Consider the following 22,659-nt stretch of genomic DNA (forward strand, 5'->3'; position numbering starts at 1 on the left):
TAGGGGTTTATAAGTTATTGTCTAGCTGGCTTCAGTAGCGGGACAACACTGGATATTTTTCAGGCTTCGACAAGTGTTGTCAACGATGAGTATAGTACAGCTATTTTACATTATCATGATTTTGTGATTTTTCTTTACATGATTTTGCGCTTTGGACATGTCATATATACATCATTGAACATTGCAGAAGAAAATGGTGGGCGGCAGTACCCACATAAAGCCACTGGTCGTTTAAACGCCACAAAAAAAATGGTTGCAAAAATTGACGTACGACTCTGGGGTTTTCGAATATTTTTGTATTTTTTTTCATTTTGTTATAGTATTGTCGGTTATCTGTCATTCCACGCTTATGAAGCTACATTTTCCTATGCATTTCCACGCATTTGACCTAAAACCCAAGCTATTCAAAAAAAAATCGACTTTTGATGAAAAATTTAAATGTGAAATAAAAGTAATAATAAATGTTACATTCTTATAAAGTCAGGGATTTGTTAGGAATGTAGTAAGAGTATTTTCTCAATCAAAAACCAAGGGATTGGCATATAGGAATATATCTATATTGTTACGGAATTAGGTTTAACTAATGTCCGTGTAGACGTTGTTTTATTCCCCGATACGACCAAATAAAACAGGGTTCGTTTTAGATTACGTTTCTACAATGCTTTATTTACTTTATTACACTTATTCAGAACCGACTGTTATAGCTAAGCACACAGCAAGTCTCTAGTTAGCACGCAGCTATTCTCTAACCGATCTGTTCAGTTCAACGCTTAAAACACAACTCAACTCGTCATTGCCAGTTCCCCTGTATTTATACCCCAAAGTCTCCTTGGTCTAGAATTATCCAGAAAGTCTGGCAATACCTCGAATCTGTGCAACGAACACACAGACGCACATTCGCACTAAGCGAACAACCATACTCACATACATACATGGGGGAATACAGGCGGACGACAAGCACAGAAATGACGTAATTACAACAACAAACAAATGCAAGAAAGAAGTAGCAACTAAACGATAATTACATGATTATGGCAAAACAGACAAAAGCACATTAATAAAAGGTAAAGTAACATCTAGAATAATGAAGAGAGTTCAACATGGTAGTTGTTGTTGCTTAAATAAAGTAACTGCGTAATAAAAACTTTACGTTACAATTCACATTTTTAAATTAACGGAAATTAAACTAAATTAACCTAAACCTATCAGTTACATTCGTAACAATATTACCCTCCAAAGTTTTCAGCACTTTTAAGAGTAGCCCCGATTGCAGGAGATTTTTAAAAAGTGTCTTAATTTTGAACTTAACAACTGTGGATGGAGATGAAGTATGTACATAAAATCATTCATTTACTCAAAGTTATACAGCCCAATTATAAATGTTCATTTTTGGGGGACTTATTTCGCACTTTCATTGCCAAAATAAGACGATATTAAAATACGGAACAATCAGGCATGTCACAGAAACCAATTCCGATCGAAAGTGGAATTGATTCCGTAAGACACCGAAAACGAATTTTTTTTTCGGAATGAAACCACTTTTTGTTTCTTAAGAGAATTGTAATTTTTTGGAAACATGTCACTTTAAAATGCTCCAAGAACACTTAGAAATAATAAAATTATTATCAAAACCATATTTAAATTGATATTTCTTATCATTTTATTTTAAAAATTCGCAAATGTTAATTATTTCTCAGTTAAGTCCATATTTACATTAGGCAATTTTCCTTGCGGCAATTGCCAGTTTGTCGGTGAGAGAGGGTGTTGAGACCAGGGATGCCAACTGTTCCGAGGTAAAAATCGCTACAGCCACATACGCACCATAGGGCTGTAGCCCTATTTACCTTAAAACTGTTGACATTCCTGCTTAAACAGTGGTTTCTGTATGTCAAAAATCACAACAAGTAGTGGTAGTGGAAAACCACTAACTTGGCAACACTGGTTGAGAGGCAAAGGGTTATCATATGCCTCACCTCTCTCTCCATTAAACTGACAATTGCCGCAAGGAAAATTGCCTAATATAAATATGGACATGGTACAATAAAGTAGAGGTAGGCCAGGTATGAAAATCACTGAGAAATGCCACCCTGCAGCCATGGCTTAAAACGTCAAATGGCAAGGTACAATAATAATGGTAGATGTACCTGCATAGCTATCCCGTATTACAAAATTATATGGAACTTAGAGCTTCACTTTTTATATGTTAACAGTGGCATATAGTGTAAAAACATTTCTTTAGCTAGGCTCCAGAATATTCTTGTTGAAAAAGTGTTCCAAAAATAGCAAAAGTTCTTCCCAAACTTATGACAATGAAAAAAATGTCATTCACTTATTTTCTACTTGACAAGTTTGGCTAATCTGATTGATTGCTGGCATCCGATTTGCAGATAAATGTCAGCAGAATTTTTACAAAAATTTTAATTTTTTCATTCCCGTACTTTTGGAACAAATTTAAATTAATATCAATATTTGATAAATCGTTCATTCGTAAGTTTTGCTAAAAAAATCAACAACACACATTATTTGTCATTGTTTTCAATTTTAAGATATAGTGTTACAGCAGAAGTTTTTTGTTGGAACAATTCAGCGATACATCTACCTTTATGATTGCATAATGTCAAAAACAGTACAAAATGTCAACCCTGCTTTTGACAGATTAGGCCATAAAAAGAAAAAATTGTAATCAGCAGTTAGCTGTGGCCTACCTTTACTTTATTCTACCATGAGTCTTTATTTGACGTACGTGGATTTCGTAAATGTAAACCAAGCATAAATTTGCCTTGAAATGAAAACCCATGATACAATAAGAAAGGTAGCATTATCAGCCCAGCTGAAGCCCAGCTGGTGGTAACATAATGTGTCAATTGCATTGAATTTATGTCAAATTTTGACATCTTATGTTACCAAAAACGGCAGTTGCTGCTACCTCCTGAAGCTGTAAACAGATACAACGTTTGATTAAAGTTTTGCGTTGGGCGTCGAGAAAAAAACAACAACAACAGGGCGACGACGACACCAAAGTCCAGCGTTTATCTGTTTGTCGGCATATATTTCAAATGAATTTGAATTTTTCGGCATCATGCCCAACAGTGTAAAAACGGCCAAAACGACACAAAACTTTACTCAAACGTTGTATGTGTTTCCAGCTTTATTGTATCATGTGAAAACCATACGCAATTTTCCAACGTAACGTGTCCACTAACTTAACTCTCGTGTCGCGAAAACAATCAGTTTGAAATAGATTTTTGAACATGAACGATCAGAAATAGAAGCGGAGGAGAGGGCGATAACTATTAAACTTTTTTAATTTTTTTCTATTGATCTTGGTGCGTTTTGGATAATAAATAAATAAAATGCCGTTGTGAAAAAGAAAAGTGTCGGGTGATGTGCTTTATAGATAGTGCCGGTTCAGTGTTTTGTGATTTCAGTGAAAATGGATTAAACAACCTTCCAAGGTTGTTGGGTGAGTCGTTTATAATTGGAAATGTATGGTATAGTTTTGGTCTGTTCCTTTACTTTTGAAAATGGTAAAACCGGCAAAAGTAGTAGAACTTGCAAACTGCTCCCATATGAATTGTATTGTGTCTGAAGTAAAGGAACGCTTTTCGTGTAAAAAACAGTAAAACTTGAAGATTCTTGCACGTAAAGGAACAGAGCTTTTATGTCCAATCTGTTCAACAAAAAACTTATAATTGGTACGTGTTTGCTGCCAAAAAGGAATCGCAAACACTGAGCGATAACACGTTTATCAACAACCCAGTTGGGTTGAATGATACAACATTTCATCTCAGTTGTGCTGACAATTGACAACGCGGAACAAGACGGGAATACGAGCGCACATCCGATTTTTTTGAAATTTTTACCACAGGTAGGTCTCGGGAGCAAGTTGAATGTTTTCATTAAGCTCTGGTCGGGACCAAATTTTTTTCACAGGTAGGTCTCGTCACCCTGATCACAAATATATACAGTTTGTCAAGTAATTGTTTTCGAACCAATAAAACTAACATTTTTCTGTATTAATTTATGAAAAAATTGCTGATAAGTGTGATAAAAATGTGGGGTTTTTTGCAAAAATTAGTTGGACGACTTATTTAAGACAAGAAAGGATGTATAAATAAAAAATAACCCAGGTAATCAAACAAAAAATAACGAAAACCAATAACTACATGTAATGCAAGTTGTCAAATAAATGTTTTCGAAATGTAATGGAGGCTCCAATATACCCCATATTTTCGGTAAATACTTGAAAATCAGGACAATTTATGAATTTTATTTTTAACAGGGAGTAACTACTAACAAGTATCAACATTATTAGGCATGGAATATCCGTACTAGAAGGGTTACCACATGGACCAAGGGAGTACCAGGTCATATTACATGTAAACAGGGTCCTATAGGTTTTAAACCGGGAATATCTGAAAACTAAGACGTTTTATGAGTTTTTTTAGTTCACTAGGATGGATTGCCAACAACTAAAATAAATATTACCTTCAGAATAATTAAATCACGAGGGTTGCCAGATGTACGAAAAATGTACCAGGTTATATAAACAGTAAACGAGATAGCCTGCGTCTCAAAACAGGGCACCGAAGTTTGTTGTTTCACTTAAAATTAATTAGGAGATAATAACATTTGACGAAACTATCGGAAATACCGCAGTAAGATACTAATATTGCTTAGAAATATATGGGCTACAGATCTCGACAATGTTCAGAAATGCCTACTACGACCTATTGGACTCACTTCGTGTACTCTGCAGTACTACTGTTGCATATTTTTTAAAAGGAAAATAATGCTGACGGCAAAATAATGTTTCAGTGTTACCATGGAAGCCAAAAAACTTGGAGAATTCCTCTGAACTGGCTCTAAACAGTTGAAATCGGATGTCCATTATAAAATCAGTATAAACTGACAATATATTGCATAGGTATTTCTAAGCGATATTTGTACTTTTATGTCAATTTTGGTTTGTTTTGGAGAATTGCCTTATCCATTAATTCAATTTGAGTTAAATAAACAAATCTTAAGCCCTGGTTATGGATTCATGTGGTCTCATTTACTGTTTATATAACCTGGTACCTTTTTAGTACATCTGGCAACTCTCGTGATTTAATTATTTTGGAGGTAATATTTATTTTAGTTGATGGCGTTCCATTCTAGTGAACTAAAGAAACTCATACAACGTCTTAGTTTTGAGATATTCCCGGTATAAAACCTATAGGACCCTGTTTACATGTAATATGATCTGATACTCCTTGGTCCATATGGTAACCCTCCTAGGCGGATATTCGATGCCTAATATTGTTGATACTTGTTAGTAGTTACTCCCTGTTAAAAATAAAATTCATAAATTGTCCTGATTTTCAAGTATTTACCGAAAATATGGGGTATATTGGAACCTCTGTTACATTTCGAAAACATTTATTTGACAACTTGCATTACATGTAGTTATTGATTTTCGTTATTTTTGTTGGACTAAGTGGTTTAACTTTTTATTTATACATCCAATCTTGTCTTAAATAAGTCGTCCAACTAATTTTTGTAAAAAATCCGACATTTTTATCACAATTATCAGTAATTTTTTCATAAATTAATACAGACAAATGTTAGTTTTCATGGTTCGAAAACAATTACTTGACAAACTGTATAACATTTATTGCGGAAGTCCATACTTCCAGAGATATGGGCCTCTGAAGTTCCGAATATTCCTTTGTGTGTAACTTCGCTATTTTTGAACGGATAATGATAATATGGATACTACTGTAAAGCTTAAGGAATATACTATAATATTTATACATTTTATTATAAATAAACCGAGAATTTAAGACTTTTTCTATGGACAGGTGCAAATCTAGGGAACGGCAACAAAATTTTCTTTAAAATCATACATTTCCTCTAAATAGCCGGCCTTCGGTCGGGGATTTAAGACTTTCTCCTATGGACAGATGCGAATCTAGGGAACGGGAACCAAATTTTCTTTAAAATCACAAAAGTTTCTCTAAGTAGACGGCCTTCGGCCGGGGATTTAAGACTTTCTCCTATGGACAGGTGCAAATCTAGGGAACGGGAACCAAATTTTCTTTAAAATCACAAAAGTTTCTCTAAATAGCCGGCCTTCGGCCGGGGATTTAAGACTTTCTCCTATGGACAGGTGCAAATCTAAGGAACGGGAACAAAATTTCCTTTAAAATCATACATTTTTGTCTAAATAGTCGGCCTTTAAAAGGGAATTTTCGGAACTTCAGAGGCCCATATCTCGGGAAGTATGGACTTCCGCAATAAATGTTATATATATTTGTGATCAGGGTGACGAGACCCACCTGTGAAATCAATGTGGTCCCGATCCGAGCTTAATGAAAACATTCAACTTAAGCCAGGTCTCGTTGCCGTGATCACAATAATATATATATATCGTCTAGATGTAGTCCATACTTCCCGAGATATAACAAAAAGGGAAATAAAAGTAAATTTATATATTCTATATCCTTGTTTAAATTTCAAGCTTTTTTCTTAAAAAATCTCAAAATTCATTACATCGTTTATAAATTGACCACAAAAATATTACCATTTTCAAAACGAGAAAAATAAACGATTATCGGATTGCATCACACGTTGTTTTGATGAAATTTTCCATAGAACACAACGGATATGAAACCCATATCGTAAACAATTCGAAAATACATGCATCACACATCGATTTTCAAAGTGATTCCGAAAAAAAGCTTATTGTAAGTAAAAATATATTTTATTGAACTATATTTATCGTATCATATATTTTGTTGCGTTTACGGAATGTTTTGTGGTACTTATAAAAAAAAATAATTTATTTAACTTGTTTACCAGCAACAAATACCTTGACAATATTGCGATCATCACCGACATAAATAAATTTCTGTACCATTTCCAACAATTTGGCTTCAGCAGATTTTTTGTCATAATCTTCAGCATTATAGAAACCAAAATTGTGCAAAGGATATAGCCCAGTATCAATTAATAAGGCATCAAATTCTTTACCCACAACAAAGTTGCCACATACACTATCCAATGCTAATGCCTCAGCACCACCCAATGTTGCCAAATATATAGCTTGTTTATAATCAAGTGGTTTATATTGTGGATTTTCGGGATTTTGTGTTTTGCCTGTGCCAAAAATGTGCTGTTTTTTTACAAATTCCAAATGATGTGATACATCAAGGGCTCTCAAAATTGCATCCTGAATTGAAATGGAATTACCACCAGATACATCTGAAATTCCAAAGATGTTAACATTATGTAAATAGGATGGAAATTTGAATTATTTTACCTGTTCCCAAACCAACTTTAACGCCATTTTCAATTAAACGCAAAACATCACAAAATCCAGAGCTTAACATGGTATTTGAGGCTGGACAATGGGCCACAGAGGTGCCACGTTCTTTGAACAAGGCTATCTCCTCATCTTCCAAGTGGACACCATGGGCCATAACGGTCTAAATTTGAAGTTCAAATGTTTATATAACAATTTTCGATAAAATATTTCCATTAATTACCTTATTTGTCAAGAGGCCAGCGTTATCGTAAGCCTTGGCATACGATGTTGAAAATAATTGCTTAACAAACTCAATTTCAGCTACACTTTCGCTAATGTGACTCTGTAGTTTAGTAAATACGAATAATTGTAAATGAAATTTGTTTAGAACGTTTATTAAAAATTACCTGAATATGTAGGTTATGTTGCTTTGCAATGTCACCCAAAGCACTTAACAATTCCTTGGTACAACTTAAGGCAAACCGAGGTGTAATAATTGGTTTAACCAAGTCCGTAGAAAGCTTTGCAATGTCATCGACAAATTCTTTTGTAGCGCTCACAGATTCTTCGGTTTTCTCACTAAAAATATAAAGCAGGAAACTCCTTATAAATTTCTCAAAAATTAAAAAGAAGATTCGAGTATGTGCTTCCTAGCCTTAAATATGCTCTTCCCCATCATCAAATAAATTCTGAAAAAAATCTTCGATCCCTCTGAAGTTTGATTGGGAACCTATTCAGTGGAATAAGTGAAAATAATTTTTGCCCAGGTACAAAAAATCAAACCTAGATCAGAGGGATCAAACAATACTCTTCAATTATTAAACTAAAGGACAATTACTTGGGGATCTAAAATGACCATGAACATAACAAAACGATACGGACCTTAATCTGAAGCCATTGTTAGTTTGACATCAAATTAAAGTTTTCAATACTTACACATAAAAGTCGGGGCTGTTGCAGTTGGAACAAACTTTACCAACTAATGCTCGTTGTCCTTGCCTCAAGGCTTCTTTGGCTAATATTAAAGTGCTGTCTTTGTCGTTGGTGCCAAAGTATGAAGCCAATGTAGTACCACTCTTAATGGTGGATTCCTGAAAAATAAAAAAATTTAAAAACACAATTTTTTAGTAAAAAAGAAAAAAAAAACTTTCTATAAATTAAAAAAATAATTAAAAAATAATTTTTAAAAAATATTATTTTTTAATATTAAAAATAAATAAAAAACAATATCTATGGACCATTATTGTATGCTTTCTATAGATATTTGTGAAATAAACTGATTTGAAGGCTTTACAAATATAAATCGATTTTAACTTTGGGATAACTCGAAGGCTAAACAATAACAAAAGAAACCTTATAATATGGGGATAAGAGCCATAAAGATTTTGTTTGCAATACCAGTGTTAGATGTTTTTGAAATCTTTAAAATACATTCATGGTCTGTTCCTTTACTTTTGAAAATGGTAAAACCGGCAAAAGTGGTAAAAGTTGTAAACTGATCCCATATGAATGTATTGTGTCTGAGGTAAAGGAACGCTTTTCGAGTAAAAAGAGGTAAAAATTGAAGATTCTTGCACGTAAAGGAACAGAGCTTCATTCATATATGTTTGAGATCGGCAGATTTTTGCAAGTTTTTTTCTTGCACGTAAAGGAACAGAGCCTTCATTCATACATGTTTGAGATCGGCAGATTTTTTGCAAGATTTTTTCCCTGATTGTCGTTTGTTTTTATTTTGCAATATTTTTATCTTTAAAGGAATGACGTATTAACGTACAAGAACAAGAAACCAACTGTGATTTGTATGTTTTTATGTACATTTGACTTATCTCTTATATCGTTCTATCTACTAAATACTAACCACAACTTTTGTATAAACTTTAGCAGCAAATTCCAGGTCGGTAAATTTAGCTTCCAATGGGAAGGTATAGGTATTCAACCATTCAAGCAAGGGCATATCTAAGCCTAAACCAATTTGGGCCACTTGTGGAGCATGGATGTGACAATCAACCAGCCCGGGCATAAGAAATTGTTCTTTGGTCATTTGAATTACTTCAGCGTCTTGGGGGAAATCTTTGCCAGCACCATTTTTCCACGTTTCATAGTCTTCGCCTTCACCAACAATCTGCAATAAACAATATACATACAAACACATAATTATTTATTGATCTTAGATAAGTCAATTATTATATTATCGTATGATCACCTCGAACACAACATTACCTTTCCATCTTGAACAGCTACAAATCCATTTGTGTAAAGTATAAATTCATTTAGTGATTTTGTATAGATCACTTGTCCCAAGAACACACTTGCTGTCATCTTTCTTGCTTACGCTGTGTAGTGGCCGGGTTTTATTGAATTAATTATTAATTTATTCGGAATGTGTTCACGATCAATAACTTGAATGAAATCTGTCTGATTTGAAGATGTTCTTATCAGAAAGCTCCAATTGAATGTTAATAAACAACAGAGTTGTGAGAATTAGTAGTAGCGTTTCAGAACAGTGATGTAAATATTACTAAAAGACTATCAACAGGTGTACAATTATGCGATTTTTGTGTGTGACCTTTTTAATGAACAAAGTTATACAGGGCAATCATAGTTGTTTGCGTTTACTCAACAAACAATTTGTACAAATTTGTACAAGTCCAGTAACTTCTTGTAATCGACCATGGTCTTTTGCATTGTACTGTAGAGTAAACGAACAACATCCAGTAGCAATTCGTACAAATTTTGAGTAAACGAACACACATCATGATTCATGGATAAAAGTTCCGTGCGGAATTTATTTCCTTTCCGCAATTTTTTATTTCCATATTTATGCACAAAAGGGAATATTATTGTTGATTAGGCGAGAATATTCCATAATTGATTTTAGTAGTTTTCAACGTTTTAAGATATTTGATTTTAAAATAATTAAACTTTTTAAAATTATATTCCGTGCGGAAAATTTCGAGGGAATATTCATGATTGCCCTGATAATTCTTGAAATGCAAAAAATCTAAACATCCTATTAGAAAGTCACACACTTCACAATAGGGGATTCCTTGCTAAATGTTAATGTAAACACTAACAAGTTATAACTTACAGAACTGTAAAAAAATAGAATTTACCACGTAAGTTTGGAGACTGTCACAACAGGTGCCATCGACCTTATGACTGCAACGAAGGACAATCACTCCCCCGAAGAGTTGTTGGGTGTTCCTAAGAAACAACGCCAGGACATTGATATACAACATTAGAACAACACTCACTAAGTTTACTTTGAAATCCCTCGATCAACTCACGTCACGTCCGGATTGACAGGATAGGAGAATTATTAAAATTGCGCGCCAAACACACAGGTAACCTAACCACATTTTGGATCTATTAAAGCTCTGTTCCTTTACGTTAAATTTTCTTAACGTTTTACCGTTTCTAACTCGGAGAGCGTTTCTTAACCCCAAAAAGTAGTAAAACTTGAAGCAAAATTTGAAAGCATGCCAAAATGGCTTTCTCTTTTGCTGCTTTATGCTCGACAAATTTCGTTGTACAAAAAATGGAAAAATCTGGGTCTGTACGATAACTTTGTAAAGTAAAAAGTTCTTGCAAGTACTTGTAAGCGCTCTCAGGTTTCTTTAATTGAACAAGTTTGTTATGGAACAACATTTTGTAAAGGTTTGTACAAACTTGTGAAAATGTGTGGGTTATTTATTTGACAATTAAGGCAAAAGAAAAAAGAAAACAACGCGAACTGCCAAAGCAAAATAAAGAAGTAAAATAAATATAAATTATAAAAAATGTAAGCCAGTGAAATAAAAATCGTTTATTGAATGTTGTTGTAGTTAATACGGAAAGCACGCCGGTAAAAATCGTTTACATATAACCGGATTTAACAAACCTGCTGTCTTTCAAATGCCAAATCCTTTGCGTATACATCAAATAAATCCTCATTAAGAAGGTTAACCCTGCAAAAGGCTACAATATAAGCATGACCTTATTTTAGCACTGTTCCAGAACTAAAAAGTTTTTAAAATTTTTACCACTTTTACACATTTTGCGTTCCCGTACAAAAAATTTATATGAAAATCGTTTACGACTTTTATCACTTTATAAAGTACGGGAACAGACCATTTGATTGTTTTTATTTTTTTTTTAAGAAGCCATAGCTTTGTTCCCGTACTTTATAATAGTAAAACTCGTAAAAGAGAGAGAGAGAAAAATTGTTATCATGCAAAAAGTTCGGGAACGCAAAAATGGAAAAAAGTCAAAAAAGCTGGAACAAATGTCAAAGTCGACGTAACAGCCAATCAGACACCGGCATCAATGTTACTATTTTTTAAACGCTCAAATTTGTCGAGTAAAAGTTTTTAAAGAGAGCGTCATTCAGTGCAAAACTTGTTACGTGAGAGCCATTTTGACAGTTCTCTCTTTTGTTACTTTTACTGTTAAAAAAGTAAAGGAACAAAGCTAAATTCTATAGGCGTATTCGATAACTTTCCCAGCAACAATTACTCAGCAAGTTCCAGCAACCTCTCTCAATGAATTTTATGCCTTGTTCATACTAAAGCTAATTCGCTCTCTATTAGTTGTTCGAACCCAAATTTCGATACAATTACTTCATTTCCCATACAAAATTTAGAGAACGAACAACGATTTTTATACATACATACATACATACATATGTTCCCACAACAACCCCGAAGGGACAAGGAAGACTTCTCTCATATCAATGAGTGCACGCCGATTCATATTGGCTCAATGATATGGGACCTACTTTTTATCGCCGAGTCCGAACGGCGTGTCTTACGACACCACTTTTTTAGAGAAGTTTTTCATGGCTGAAATACTCAGGAAATGTCGCCAGCATCACTGAGGGTGAATTTTGCCACCGTTGTAAATTTGATGTTGCTTGGCCTGGGATTCGAACCGTAGACCTTCTGAGTGCAAGGCGGACGTGCTAACCATTGCACCACGGTGGTCCCCAATTAATTTAAATTACTCTCCGAACGACGATAAAGTATGTCCCATCTCTTACAAATGAGAGAATTTATCGAAATGAATTAATTGTGATAGAAAAAATACAAAATTTAAAAATTTATTAAAAAACCAAACATTTTTAGAAAGCCTGCAATATATGAATGAAAAGTAAACGGTTTAACGAATAGTATACACTCAAATCATAGCAAATTTTGTCATCTCTTTCATTGCAGTTGCATTTCTTGTCCATCGTTTCAAATTCGCGTAAAAATTTACAAAAAAAAAATAAATTCCTGCCAGAAAGTCTGTATACCAAAAAGTTATTTTGTCAGGTCTCTCTGGTTTATTTTGAAAATAGAAAAATTAAATAATGTGTGAAAATACCAAAACTGTAAGAAAACATGACTGAAAATAATATAATTTGATATTAAATAAATATCTGAAAGACGGATAAATATTTTTTCAGTACATATCAATTAATTTTATTCGTCTTTTGGCTGAAACTTTCTTTAAAATCAGTAAATAAAAAGTATGAAAACATGAATCATGTTGCTATGAATTGTGGAACGGGTTAATTCGTGTCGTAATGATGAGAGCGAACAACGACATTCAAATGCTCGTATGAACATGGCATAAATGAACATAGCTATAAAGTTTTTACAATACAATAGAGTAAGTCCCAATTTACATTAGGCGAGTTTACTTGCGGCAATTGTCAGTTTGATGGAGAGAGAGGTGAGGGATATGGTAACCCTTTGCCTCCCAACACCCTCTCTCACCAACAAACTGACAATTGCCTAATGTAAATTGGGACTATAATCATGAAATTGCTGCAGTTGGGAACTCGATCTAATGCGGCCCATACACTGTGGGCATGCAGGACAGCATTTTTAATAGTATTAGTAAATTTTGAAGTATTTGTCAATGTATGTGTGAATATTTTATGCAGGATAGAAATCAAAACAATTTTGATTTTGAAAATGAAACCCTTTCAATCCAATGAATTTTGTTTATTTTCAAAGCAACCAACAAGCAATTTTTGAAAACGACAAATATTATTTGTGAGGAAATTAAAAAATTGGAAAACTTCAACTTAAAATTGTGTTTTTGGATGAAAATTTATAATTTCTTAAAAATGGATTGAACGGATGCCACACACACTCAATCACACACGTACACAAGGGTTCATCGGTAGCTGTCCTGCATGCCCATAGTGTATGGCCCGCATTAGCCTTATGCCAGACTATGAAAATTTTCATTGAAAACGTTTTACCACTTTCTTCCAAATTTTCATTGACGTCTACACACATATATGAAATCGTATGAAAATTTTGATACAGTCGGACCTTGATTATCCGTGATGGACGGGACCGGAGGCATTACGGATAATCGATTTTCCCCCATTTATGAAGGCAATGCTTTTACGTAGTTTTTGAACACATTTTTAAAGTAAAAAATGACATAATATTGTACATTAATATGAAAATCTGTAAATTTTATTAAATTCGTTACGGTAATCCACCAAATTTTGGAAGGAAACATAATATCATCATCGTCAGATTCATCTGAATGGACTTTGTCCCATGGTTTTTGTGCTACCAAAAATACACAAATTGTGTAATACGGGAGAATTTCCAGTTTTCGTTTGTTTACCTTCTGGTTGCTTAATCAGATTAATTTGAATGTGTGTTTTTACTCCTGTTACAATGAAGTTTATAACGAAAAATAGAAGAAATGGAAAAATCCAACTTTTCTTTCTATCACGGATAATGGAGGTTCCCGGATAATCGATTCACGGATAATCGAGGTTCAACTGTATTTTCATTGCTTTGCATGGATATTAGAGTTACGAATGTAAACACAAAGAATAATTTCAGATTACATAACCTTGTGTGAAGAGTTTTACCCTTTTCACACCTCTTACCTATAAACTCGTTTTCACGTTAATGAACATTTTCATAGTCTGGCATAAGACTAAGAACGCCCAATTTTATGAAATTTTTTAATGAAATTCACGCTAGTGTGAACCGGGATTTCCCGAACTATTTCAAAAAACATTTGTGTGAGAACAATTTTTTACAGTTCTCTCTTTTACAAGTTTTACCATTAAAAAGTACTCATAAATCAAATCATAAAATTTGTTTAAACTTTGTTCCACCTCACACACACACAGAATAAATTCAGATTCTTAAGCCCGTATTAGGAAATCGCCGACGTAATAATTTTAATGAGGGAATTGCAAAATCTGAACAGCTGTATTTTGCACACACAAGGGAACACACCTACATATTTCCTTTTTTAAATTTGCATTAGTTTCTATTCTAAACAGACTTTTTCGCAATTTTACTTTGCTTTCTTATTCTAAACAAAGCATAAATCGCATTTTACTTTTATATCAACATTTATCAGTTATTTTCTTTTCACCACTCGCGAAAAAAACTACTATGTGTGTGTCGCAGAGTTTTGCAAAAATATTTAATTCTTTGCTTTTTTAAAATGCTTTTAATTACAACAATCTTTGCTAAAAGTAATGAATTGCAAACAAAAAAATGAATGACGAAGAATGTGGTAAAAATAAGAGTTGGAGCAACAAAAATGGAAACAAAAATCGCAGGACGACAATGTGTTCTTCTAAATTGCCTAGCAAAGTCTCGAAACAAACACATATTATTGAGGAAATTACGCAAAGCGGAGACAAACGTTTTCATTGTACTGCATGTCAAAAAAGTTTTAAGAGTCGCACTCAGAAGTATTATCACTTGGAGTGTAATCAGCTACATGAACAGCTCTTTAAATGTGACAATTGTCCAAAGGTATCTACGACAAAGTTATATGCAAACAAATTCGAATAGCTTTGGTTTCCATTACTTTCAGACCTTTTCCCGCCAATCACAATTGAAATATCACAGAGAATCGCATGCCTCTCCTGTGAACAAGTGTACCAAATGTGAGAAAACCTTTTCCAATCCATTGGCTTTAAAGAAACACGAAGGTTTACATAAAGTTGAGCCGAAACCTTGCCCACACTGTGATAAAACATTTTTAAAGAAGACTTCATTGCAAGAACATATTGCCGGTCAACATATGCATAATTTGCAATATGGATGTGCCACTTGCAACAAAAGATATTCTTCCAAATCCACACTACAGTTGCATGTACTATCCCATGAAAGTAAGTAAAACGTAATCGTGAATAAGTACATAATTGAAAATAAATTGTTTAAACTATGCTATAGAAAAGCGTTTCGAATGTACTTTGTGTGGTAAACATTTCCAACGTAATTCCATTTTAAATTTGCATCTCAAGCGTCACTATCAATCAGCATCGTATAGGTGTAATGGTTGTGAGAAAGTATTCTCAGAACCTGGAGCCTTATCTAGACATCGTAAAATACATGAAGGTAGGTGGTCTTGGTTGTTCTAAAACCTGTTCATGCATGTAATTTTCGTAAATTTTTAGAAGATTCTATACGTTACCATTGTCTGCTATGTGATTTAAACATTTTACGCAAGGATAATATGACAAGACACATCAAAACTATACATCCTGATGAAAATTATGAAGATATTGTCAAGATTTGTAAACCCAATACAGCACATAAACCAAATGAACAATTGTCATTAGAAATAACTGAAAATAAGACTGAAATGCAACGGCAACAACATGGTAGTGGCCATGATAAAGATTCAGACTCCTTGGAGTCATCTCGAAATGTTGTCATTATTGAAAATAAGTTAATTCGTAGGCCTTCTGGAGGTAATCAAAGCAATCAACAGATATTGAATCAAATTCATGTAATAACTGCGCTACCGCCACCAACAACAGTTGAGACTGATACTACAAATTGGAAAAATGAAAAGCCTGCTGAAATAAATCTACAAGATTTAACATATGAAAATCACATTGATGATGAACATAATTGGAGATCATCTAAATGCACTGAAAACCTTTCATCTAAACATGAATACCACCATCAACTTCCTGAAATATCCAATATACAAGATATGAACGTATGCACTAATATGCTTCTTAAGGAATCTGAACCATGTACTGTCGATACAGTGCATAGCCCTAACCCTATTGTTGTCCACCCACCTTCGGTGATATGTTCCGTAGGAAATGTTAGTAAAAAACTAACATTTCCGTTTAAGGAAACTGAAACAATTACAACAAACCAAGAGGAAAGCTACAAAACAAGAACAGAGTTTGAATATAAACATAAGAAATATAATCACCATTATAATGTTGATTTGTATCGTAAAATTTTGGGCTTAACGGGTGATGATGAAGATGATAATCATTCCGTAGAAGACAATAATGCTAATTCACAAAGTGAAGAAGAACAGCGTAAAGTGATAAAACATCCAGTTCAGGACGATAATCCACCTGGAAACACAAATGGAACAGCAGCAGCATTACATTGGCGTAAAAGTTTTAAGCATATCTATGAAACATCTTCAATGTAAATAAACATTTAGGACGTTATTTTGTATGTACATAGTATGGACGTACATCCATTTTTTTAAATTTTTTAATGCGTGTAACATATACATATGTTTGTATGTATTTAAATTGTTACAAGATAACAATTACTTTGCGTTGTATTTAAAAAATACTTTTTTTGTAATAACACACTTTTCAATAATAGGTTTATTTATTTAAGTAATTTATTTAAAAAATTATTATTGTTCTAAAAATACAAGTATTTGTGTTATTGTATTATTTCCATGCTTTAAAAATATCCACCAATTTGTTATAAATAAATATAATTTATTTAAATACGCTAATCAATGTCTTGTTTTTCATACAATGCCATAACATCATTGTCTCCCATTTGTAATGATGCCTTAAGCTTCCTTTAAGTGGAAAATTTGGCTCCAACGGTAATGGATCTGCGTAAATATTACGTTTTTTCATAGGACCAATTATACATATCCACCTACGTTTGTATAAATTTAAATATTACAAAAATGCTGGACGATTATTGAAATAACAAAGCAACAATGCAAAATTCCAACTATCTCTTAGGCAACAAGTTCTGAGATAATCCTCATTCGTTCGAAAAGTGTTCCTTTACTTCTGGCACCATACAATTCATATGGGAGCAGTTTACAACTTTTACAACTTTGGCCATATCCATAGCAAGTTGCGTCTTGTATCCGCATCCAAATTTTCCCATATTTTAATAGAGAACGCAAGTTTTTTGTTTCATTTTTTGTTAAATAATTAACTTCCTTGAGTTAAATTTCTTCATCGATGGTTGTCATTGTATTTTCATAAAGAAATATCAATTTGGCGGCAAGTATAAGGTAGGTACACTGTTTTACAACAATGCAGTTATATTTAAATCGACTAAGTTGGAACCGAAGAAGTCCAACTATTGACGGTCTGGCCTTTTCTAAAGACAGATCCAAGATGGAACAAATAAAGAAGTCGTTTGGTTTAGCAGGGTCGAACTTTTTGACACTCCAAATCGGACGGTATCGTCCTATATAGAAAAATTTCTGAAGGAAAGTTTTGTAGCCATTTGATGGGAGGCACCGTTCTATGTCCATTTCGGTGTGATAATGAGGCTAAGAGGTCGATTATGCATTGCCACTAAACTTGAGTTGCGTTGTCAATTATCAGCACAACTGAGATGAAATGTTGGGTTGTAGATAAACGTGTTATCGATCAGTGTTTTTTTCAAACTTGTAAACTCTATATTACAAAAGGCACAATTCGCAAAAAAAAAACTTTTAAAATGATAAGTCCAGTGGAATTATTTTTTGATGATGAAGAAAATGTACAGGACATGACATCTATTAGAAGAATTTTGAGGGACAAGTCGAATCCATTGGAATTGCGATCTGCACAATTGGAAAGATCATGTTGGAAAGATCTGTATAATCAGTAAGTCAAAGGATGCCGTAGTTTACATTGTGGAAACGTTAAAGGATGACTTCAAAGTAAGTTACAGATCAACATCAATATCCCCACTTTTAAAAGTGTATGCAGCGTTGAGATTTTTTGTGGAGGAAAGTTTCCAAAAGTCCCATGGCAATGATTACAACAATTGCATGGCTCCACTTGATAGAGGACAAATTGTGCCAAAATTGGATCGTTTCGAAATTGTCGGATGAGGAAAAAAGACAAAAGAAAAATCATTTTTATTCAAAAACGAAATTCCCTGGTGTTGTCGGCTGTATTGATGGAGTCCATGTGCACTTTGGATTTGCACTCAATTTATCAATTAATATTTCAAACTGTTGTTTTATTCTTATTTTCACCATATTTTTGATACACAAAATTAATTAATCATGCAAATAATCAACAATTCTTAAGAAAATGTTGTTTCCTTTCAATTTTAAATCCTGTTTCTTCAAAAATATTCACTGCAACTAAAAATAACAGTTTGCTGAAAAATATCCGGTTCGTCAACTGAGAATTTTGACTACTGATAACTCCACTTAACGATAATTGACCCCTAAAACTATTAAAATACCGAAAATCGGGAGGTAGCGTACTATGGAGGCTGTATCAAAATGTGGACATGTACCGACAAATTCCTGAGGGAAAGGAAAACTAAATACCAAATTCCAGCCATTTCGGTGGGAGATTGAGACTGAAACCTTCAACATACCGAAACTCTGCAGGTACCGTTCTATGGGGGTTATATCGAAATGTGGAGCTAAACTGACAAATCGGGAGGTACTGTTCTATGGGAAGTATACCAAAACATGGATCCATGTAGCCCTCTTTCACCACTAAAGATCCTATGCTCCCCCTAAAAAAGACGCGCCTACATGGATGAAAAATTGATATACGATATCCTCTATAATCTTTCCAAAATGTTCTCCAGAATTAGAACCCTCTGAATCAAGCCTGAGGAAAATGATTTAGCGACGACCTTGTGGAGGGAGACTTCATACCCTCTGAATGAAGCCTGAGGAAAATGATTTAGCGACGACCTTGTGGAGAAAGGAGCTTCCAAGCTTTCGGTCTCCCTGATTTACAATGATGCTTCTAAGACCGGTTTCCACTAGAATCAATCAGGGCAATCATGAATAAAAATTCCGTGCGGAATTTGTTCCCTTTGTCCAATTTCAAAATTTTTTATTTCCATATTTGTGTCCACAAAGGGAATATTTCTGTCGATTCGGCGAGAATATTCCATAATTATGTTACTCTAGTAGTTTTCAACGGTATTTTAAAAGAATTTAACTTTTTACAATTATTTTCCGTGCGGATAATTCCGAGGGAAATATTCATGATTGCCCTGAAAGACTGTCGCTGATTTTCTCGTAGGGATCTGCATTATCAATGATTGTCACTCGAATTTCGTCATCGGGCATCATAAGGTTTCTGGCGTCCTTGCCCATGAGCTTTTGAGGTCGCTTTCCCTGAGGAGGAACCGCCTTCTTAGTACTCAGTCTTTTTTTTCTTGATTTTCTGGTTTACGTCTGTGCATGAGGCCGATGGATTGACTGTCTGAGAAACCGTCGTCCCCTTTGGAGAAGCGAACACTCTTCACACTTTTCCTCTTTGCTCCTATGCCTATCTGGGTTGGATTGGGCTAAAAAAGCAAAGGGGTTTGCCAATTGTTCAGCTTTACTAATCTCGCTTGGTTTTGGGACCAGTTCTTTGACCTTCATCGTACATTTCCTGACTACAGTAGGTTATCCTAAGCTTTACCCTTGCCTTTCGGATTTATGCTTCAACAAGAAGTAGCAACAACCTTCTCTCATATTATTTTCTAGTCCAAAATGTGTTTTCTGTTTGTTTTTGTAGTCTAGTTTTGTTCTTCTCTTTTTTAACGCACAAAATTTCTCTGATCTTGGCGTTGACCAATGACATGCCTGCCACGTGCGAGCTGTGGATGGCATTGGGCCAACTGCTTAAATGATGATTGTTTTTTTCTCTTAATTTGTCTGTATTGTTGGGTTGTTAGTACATACATATGTACATATGTATGTATATATGTAAAATGCATTTAAATCGTTTTGCACATGCAGGCAATTAAAGCAATTATAAACAGATTCTTGAATTCTTTTCCTGTCAGCGATGACATGGTAAATGATTTTTAAATCCTCATAAAATATTATTAACATCTAGCAGACCCCGGTCCGCGTTGCTGGCCCGTCGTAATGAGTTTTAATGACTACTTTTTATGGACTTTATGCTTGACAATTCAAAAATAGATATTTTCTACCTCACTTCTTCGGTAAATTGTGAAACCGAAGAGGATATTAAATTTATCAACATATTTTGTCTGTAACCTTTCTTTTCTGTTACGGACTTTGTCGGATTTTTTGGTTTTTTGATGCTGTTTAGGATTTGTTATCGTCCAGGGGACTTTATCTTAAAGCGATATATGTAATTATAAATGTTTTTTTTTTTTTTAATGGTTAAGTCGAATTCTCCTGCTTATTGAAACTTATATGTTTTAGTTTTTCATGACTGGTGGACTTTTGAGCCTCACCATTTAAGAAAATTTGTAAATACGTATATTGTTTTTCTTGATCGCAGGCGCAACCACCGTTGTCTCGAAAATTAATTGGAAAGCCGATGCACTCATAATTTTAGCAAATATAGCGATAATAAAACAATACGACCCCGAAATTCTGTCTGCAAATATATAGCATTTTGGACCACGGGGCATTCCCGAACATTTTGTGAAAATTGCATGAAATTAGGTTCAGTAGTTTTGGAAAAAATGTGTTGAAAAGAGTGGGTGTGGTCACCAGTTTTCAAGATATAAGATATAAAAAGTGGTCGTTGTCCGGTATTTTGGCTCCAAATATGGATCTTACAAAACCCCAGTGCCTTCCAAAATTTATGCTGAAACCGATATAATCATAAGATTGGCTTATACATATAGGTTTTAAAACAAAGACGTGAGACCTCCTCGGAAATTCATTAAAAATGCATAAGAACGGCAAACCTTGAGCATTTGCTCCAAATTTCATGGAACTCGGTTAAGTAGTGTTGGAGATATAACATATTTAAAAAAGCAGTCGTGGTCGGGTCTTTGTGGAAAAAATAAAAAATTAAAATTTAAAGAAGTAGGCGTAAAAGTGGGCGTTGTCAAGTTTTGCATAAAAACCTAAGTCGTGTTATGGCGAACATTTCACAAAAAGAATTATCCAGATCGGTCCAGCCGTTTTAAACTGATGCCATTACCAACGAACGACATTTGTGGGTCGATCTTGCATTGCCACTAAACTTGAGTTGTGTTGTCAGTTGTCTACGCGACTGAGATGAAATGTTGTACCATTAATGTCAACTCAACTGGGTGGTCGATAAACATGTTATCGATCAGTGTTTTTTCAAACTTGTGATCCCTATTCGCCAAAAAAACTATTTTAAAAATAATTTGCGCTTTGGATAACTCTTTTGTGTGTTCTGGACAATATTTTAATATTTTGGCTGAGTTTTCGAGCAAATTTGGAAAACAACACAAGATTGGAATATAACCTGGCCATTGAATCTTCGGATCGTCAAGTTTTATTTGCTGTCCCAAAAAAATGATTAGTTCGGTGGAATTATTTTTTGATGATGAAGAAAATGTACAGGACATTGCTTCATTTATAAGAAATTTGAGGAACAAGTCGACTCCATTGGAATTGCCATCTGCACTGTAAGTTGAGGAGATTTGTTTTGTTGTCCTCTTTTCTGCAACTTCTCCGCGGAGTGGGACGAACACTGTCCATTTCTGGTTGAGGAGAACTTGCTCCGCTTCAACAGTTGGCATTATTTCTATTTCATCTTCATCCCATGATTCCATAATACCATAAACTGAACCTAATGGATTTGTCATCAAATTCATTTGCAAAAGATTTGCTGCTGTCTGCTCCAAAGGCGATAAATTTACTTCTTGTGATGGACCACCACCAGTGGCGTTGAAGTTTCTTTTATTTTGAGCTATTTTCTTTTTCAACTTTACTTTAAAGTAAATCCAGACTATCTGCCACTCTTCAGGTGTTCGTTTTGGAGGTCCATGGCTGTTTAAACTGTCCGAAATGGACCTCCACGCTTCATCCGCTGTGGCTTTGGTTTCACCAAAAACCCGAACTTCTCAGGCTATGTTTGGATTTTCACTCAGTTTATCAATTAATATTTCGAACTGTTGCTTTGTCGTTATTTTCACCATATTGATACACAAAATTAATTAATGATGCAAAGAATCAATAATTTTGTTAACAAAATGTTTATTTTTCCTTCTATTTTACTTCTTGTTTCTTCGAAAATGTTCACTGCAACTGAAAATTGGTGGTTGCTGAAAAACAGCCGCTTCGTCAGCTGAGATTCGCAACTTCAGTTGAGTGTTGCCATACGTGGATCAATTTTGACAACTGGCAACGCCACTCAACGATAATTGTTATCGATGATCGACCCCTTGATTTTTATTTATAAAGATTTTTTAATTCGT

The 22,659-nt window shown here is 34.2% G+C and overlaps 3 protein-coding genes across 8 annotated transcripts in view; 2 read left to right on the forward strand and 1 right to left on the reverse strand.

Moving 5' to 3' along the window:
- The first annotated feature begins 3,234 nt into the window (after positions 1–3,234).
- yem (yemanuclein) overlaps positions 3,235–22,659 on the forward strand; it is a 65,500-nt gene continuing 46,075 nt past the window's right edge. The window contains exon 1 of the mRNA XM_073962321.1: positions 3,235–3,463. The gene's annotated coding sequence lies outside the window, so the exon portion shown is untranslated. The remainder of the gene's footprint in view (positions 3,464–22,659) is intronic.
- DhpD (guanine deaminase) lies at positions 6,727–22,486 on the reverse strand. Of its 5 annotated transcripts, none has more exons than XM_073962333.1 (8): positions 22,460–22,486; positions 9,509–9,703; positions 9,147–9,410; positions 8,225–8,379; positions 7,696–7,867; positions 7,530–7,631; positions 7,304–7,469; positions 6,727–7,245 (listed from the first exon to the last, which is right to left on the reverse strand). In XM_073962333.1, the coding sequence occupies exons 2-8, from the start codon at positions 9,605–9,607 to the stop codon at positions 6,824–6,826; spliced, it is 1,380 nt and encodes a 459-aa protein (XP_073818434.1). In that variant the 5' UTR covers positions 9,608–9,703; positions 22,460–22,486; the 3' UTR covers positions 6,727–6,823. The 5 variants fall into 5 exon arrangements, with proteins under 5 accessions (XP_073818434.1, XP_073818432.1, XP_073818435.1 ...); XM_073962331.1 differs by having other exon boundaries at positions 22,174–22,482; XM_073962334.1 differs by lacking the exon at positions 22,460–22,486 and adding an exon at positions 14,352–14,527.
- Positions 14,645–17,035, forward strand: LOC141389971 (uncharacterized). 2 transcript variants are annotated; one of them, XM_073962325.1, is made up of 4 exons: positions 14,645–15,060; positions 15,122–15,419; positions 15,484–15,648; positions 15,708–17,035. In XM_073962325.1, the coding sequence occupies exons 1-4, from the start codon at positions 14,797–14,799 to the stop codon at positions 16,712–16,714; spliced, it is 1,734 nt and encodes a 577-aa protein (XP_073818426.1). In that variant the 5' UTR covers positions 14,645–14,796; the 3' UTR covers positions 16,715–17,035. The 2 variants fall into 2 exon arrangements, with proteins under 2 accessions (XP_073818426.1, XP_073818427.1); XM_073962326.1 differs by having other exon boundaries at positions 15,711–17,035.

Source organism: Musca autumnalis, unplaced genomic scaffold (assembly GCF_047663935.1).
Source record: "Musca autumnalis isolate F117 unplaced genomic scaffold, ASM4766393v1 scaffold_1, whole genome shotgun sequence".
Taxonomy (NCBI): Eukaryota; Metazoa; Arthropoda; class Insecta; order Diptera; family Muscidae; genus Musca; species Musca autumnalis.

What these genes read in the sequence shown, in the direction of transcription:
- DhpD (XM_073962333.1), bottom strand. Translation starts at nt 9,607, where the DNA reads ATGACAGCAAGTGTGTTCTTGGGACAAGTGATCTATACAAAATCACTA. An exon ending in AAGTTTATACAAAAGTTGTG is followed by an intron (nt 8,380 to 9,146) that starts GTTAGTATTTAG and finishes TTTATTTTTCAG; the next exon opens with GAATCCACCATTAAGAGTGG. An exon ending in AACAGCCCCGACTTTTATGT is followed by an intron (nt 7,868 to 8,224) that starts GTAAGTATTGAA and finishes TTATATTTTTAG; the next exon opens with TGAGAAAACCGAAGAATCTG.
- LOC141389971 (XM_073962325.1), top strand. Translation starts at nt 14,797, where the DNA reads ATGAATGACGAAGAATGTGGTAAAAATAAGAGTTGGAGCAACAAAAAT. An exon ending in AATGTGACAATTGTCCAAAG is followed by an intron (nt 15,061 to 15,121) that starts GTATCTACGACA and finishes CATTACTTTCAG; the next exon opens with ACCTTTTCCCGCCAATCACA. An exon ending in ACATCGTAAAATACATGAAG is followed by an intron (nt 15,649 to 15,707) that starts GTAGGTGGTCTT and finishes GTAAATTTTTAG; the next exon opens with AAGATTCTATACGTTACCAT.